This window comes from Uranotaenia lowii, unplaced genomic scaffold (genome assembly GCF_029784155.1).
Source record: "Uranotaenia lowii strain MFRU-FL unplaced genomic scaffold, ASM2978415v1 HiC_scaffold_325, whole genome shotgun sequence".
In the NCBI taxonomy this organism is placed as follows: domain Eukaryota; kingdom Metazoa; phylum Arthropoda; class Insecta; order Diptera; family Culicidae; genus Uranotaenia; species Uranotaenia lowii.
Window position 1 is genome coordinate 42,186 of NW_026598229.1, and position 4,011 is coordinate 46,196.

Below are 4,011 nucleotides of genomic sequence, written 5' to 3' on the forward strand. Positions count from 1 at the left end.
GTAACATCTCCCGAATGAAAATTGCGGAAGCAAAGAAATTGAGTTGGGAAAGCTTTGTTAGTTCGTTTAACCCCGAAACTCCAATCTCAGTCATGTGGCAAAATTTCAACCGTTTCTCCGGAAAAAGAAAATCGTCAAGAATTATCCTTGAAACTAGTAGTGGTATCACTAACGACCCCAAGAAAATCGCAGACTGCCTAGGAGACTATTTTCAGTCCATCTCTGACCAACCTCAGCTTCCCCTTCCACCTATTCCCAAAACCAGCCGACGAGGGCGAAACGCTATCTCAGAAATGGAACAAAAATTTTCTATCCAAGAATTTTTTGTTGCCACAGAAACAAAAAAAGGAAAGGCGTTCGGTCCTGACATGATTACCAACGAAATGATACGCCGTCTACCTATAGTTACAAAAACACAGCTATTAAAGTGTTTCAATGATCTGTGGGATAGCGGCACCTTTCCTTCCCACTGGAAGGAAGCAACTATCATACCGATCCCAAAAGTAGGAAAAAACCCGAGAATCGTTGGAAACCAGAGACCTATTTCTTTAACAAGCTGCTTAGGAAAAACAATGGAACGCATGGTCAACCGTAGATTAGTTCAGTGGATAGAAAGTCGCAAATTATGGAGCTCACAGCAATACGCATTCCGGAAGGGCAGAGGCGTAGATCAATACCTAGCAGAACTTGAGGCAGCGTTGGAAGACCCATTGAAGAAAAAACAACACTCAGAACTAGCCCTACTTGACCTCAGCAAAGCTTACGATACAGCCCAAAAAGCGCCGATTCTCGAAACGCTTGCAAAGTGGGGGATCAATGGCAAACCTTACAAATTTCTACAAGATTTTCTCACAAACAGGTCCTTCAAAGTCCTTGTAGGTGGAACCTTTTCCGACGAGAAACGGCAACAAAACGGCGTTCCCCAAGGATCGGTGCTTGCTGTAACCCTCTTTCTTGTAGCCATGGAATCAATTTTCGGAAAGATCCCCCGTGGTATTCAAGTGTACGTGTATGCTGATGATATTTTGTTGATGGTGTCGGGAACCCAAGTCAAAAGCATAAGAAAAAAATTGCAAAAGGCAGTCTCAGCTGTTGTTGAATGGGCCGACCAAGTCCGATTCACGATATCTTCTGAAAAGTCGAGCATCTTGCATATATGCAATAGAAGAAAACATAAAACGATACCTGAAGTTCTTATCCACAACAACAGTGTTCCTCAAGTAAAAAAAGCACGAATCCTAGGTGTGACGTTTACAAAAACTCTTAACTTTTCCCCCCATATCTTCGAACTCAAAGCAGCCCTCGAAACAAGAATAAATCTGCTCCGAGCCATAGGTGGTCACCCATACGGTGGCAATCGAAAATGCCTGCTAACCTTTTTTAAAAGTATTGTCGTTTCCAAAATGTACTATGCAATAAACACAATAGTCAGAAACGGCTTAAATTCTGTTAACCCACTTAAGCCATGTTACAACGCAGGCGTGCGTATATCTTCTGGGGCAATGCGTAGCAGCCCAGTACTTTCCATCCATGCTGAAAGCGGTACTCTGCCTTGGAATTTTAGTTTCACCGAGCGTCTAACTTGTCATGCCATACGACTTTTAGAAAAACCACATGGGAAATCTACTCCTGCCACAGAGAGATCCCTACAGATCTTTCAATCGCTCACCGGAAAATCAATTCCAACCGTTTGCCGATCTTACATCGTGGGTACTAGACCTTGGAACATAGAAGCCCCTAATATCGATTGGACTATTAAAAAACAGTTTAAAGTCGGAGAAAACAACAACAAGGCGATACAAATTTTTAAAAACCACCTGGAAGCACGGTATCAAAATCATCTGGCTGTATACACGGATGGTTCTGTTGCAAATGGACACGTAGGTTTCGGCATCACCAACACTTCGAGAGATATATCCTTCCAACTCCCGGATGAATGCAGCATCTTCTCGGCAGAAGCGATGGCGATACTGTATACTCTGAAAAACGTTTCAAATAAGTCAAGGTACAAAACTGTAATCTTTTCGGACTCGGCGCAAGCGTGTTGGCAGCAGTTGAATCGGGGAAATCTACACATCCATGGATACAAAGCATCGAACAAGAACTGCGTAAACTTAAAGGCACTTTATGCTGGATACCTGGTCATGTTGGGATTGATGGGAATACCAAAGCCGATAGACTAGCTGCTGAAGGAAGAAGTGGTCCTAAAATTACAACGGATGTTCCAGCACAAGACATCATCAGTTGGGTGAGAAGTGAAATAAGGGTAAAATGGGAGTCAAATTGGGATGAAAATATTCAGCTGTTTCTCCGACGAATCAAAACCTCGACGCTTGCTTGGAAGGACAGGAAAAATTCATCGGAACAAAGAGCTCTGACGAGACTGCGTATCGGCCACACAGCGATTACTCACTCCGAATTTTTCACCAAAGGAATCCTAACCTGCGGCACTTGTAACGAACCACTCACCGTCTCACACATCATCGGAGAATGCAGAGCATATGCAACATATAGACAATCCAGCGGCATTGGACATAGGATAGAAGAAGCTTTGCATCCAGCCAATGAAGAAAAGCTAGTGAAATTTTTACAAAGTGCAAATTTATTATCAAAAATTTAGCTTTAAAAATTAAACCAATGTAGCCAATTCTTCGATACAGAGGGTGAATGACCACGAAGGTTAAAATCCTCTTTAAATAAATAAAAATAGAATAGAATAGAAATAGAATAGATTTTTTCCGCTCGGGGGGCGCGCGAAAAACCTTGAATTTTTTGAATCTTGCAAAATTTTAAACTCGAAAATTTTTCGGCAAAAAATCATTTTTTTCGATTTTTTCCGCTCGGGGGGGCGCGCGAAAAACCTTGAATTTTTTGAATCTTGCAAAATTTTAAAGTCGAAAATTTTTCGGCAAAAAATCATTTTTTTCGATTTTTTCCGCTCGGGGGGCGCGCGAAAAACCTTGAATTTTTTGAATCTTGCAAAATTTTAAAGTCGAAAATTTGTCGGCAAAAAATCATTTTTTTCGATTTTTTCCGCTCGGGGGGCGCGCGAAAAACCTTGAATTTTTTGAATCTTGCAAAATTTTAAACTCGAAAATTTTTCGGCAAAAAATCATTTTTTTCGATTTTTTCCGCTCGGGGGGCGCGCGAAAAACCTTGAATTTTTTGAATCTTGCAAAATTTTAAAGTCGTAAATTTTTCGGCAAAAAATCATTTTTTTCGATTTTTTCCGCCCGGGGGGCGCGCGAAAAACCTTGAATTTTTTGAATCTTGCAAAATTTTAAACTCGAAAATTTTTCGGCAAAAAATCATTTTTTTCGATTTTTTCCGCTCGGGGGGCGCGCGAAAAACCTTGAATTTTTTGAATCTTGCAAAATTTTAAACTCGAAAATTTTTCGGCAAAAAATCATTTTTTTTCGATTTTTTCCGCTCGGGGGGCGCGCGAAAAACCTTGAATTTTTTGAATCTTGCAAAATTTTAAAGTCGAAAATTTTTCGGCAAAAAATCATTTTTTTCGATTTTTTCCGCTCGGGGGGCGCGCGAAAAACCTTGAATTTTTTGAATCTTGCAAAATTTTAAACTCGAAAATTTTTCGGCAAAAAATCATTTTTTTCGATTTTTTCCGCTCGGGGGGCGCGCGAAAAACCTTGAATTTTTTGAATCTTGCAAAATTTTAAACTCGAAAATTTTTCGGCAAAAAATCATTTTTTTCGATTTTTTCCGCTCGGGGGGCGCGCGAAAAACCTTGAATTTTTTGAATCTTGCAAAATTTTAAAGTCGAAAATTTTTCGGCAAAAAATCATTTTTTTCGATTTTTTCCGCTCGGGGGGCGCGCGAAAAACCTTGAATTTTTTTAATCTTGCAAAATTTTAAACTCGAAAATTTTTCGGCAAAAAATCATTTTTTTCGCTTTTTTCCGCTCGGGGGGCGCGCGAAAAACCTTGAATTTTTTGAATCTTGCAAAATTTTAAAGTCGAAAATTTTTCGGCAAAAAATCATTTTTTTCGATTT

General features: G+C 39.9%; 1 protein-coding gene across 1 annotated transcript; it reads left to right on the top strand.

The window, feature by feature from the left end:
- Positions 1-572: 572 nt before the first annotated feature.
- Positions 573-1,003, top strand: LOC129759935 (uncharacterized; the record flags this gene model as incomplete). Its single annotated transcript, XM_055757511.1, has 2 exons — positions 573-805; positions 860-1,003. Coding segments are annotated over exons 1-2 (377 nt in total), but the record flags the coding sequence as incomplete, so codon positions are not given.
- Positions 1,004-4,011: the final 3,008 nt, after the last annotated feature.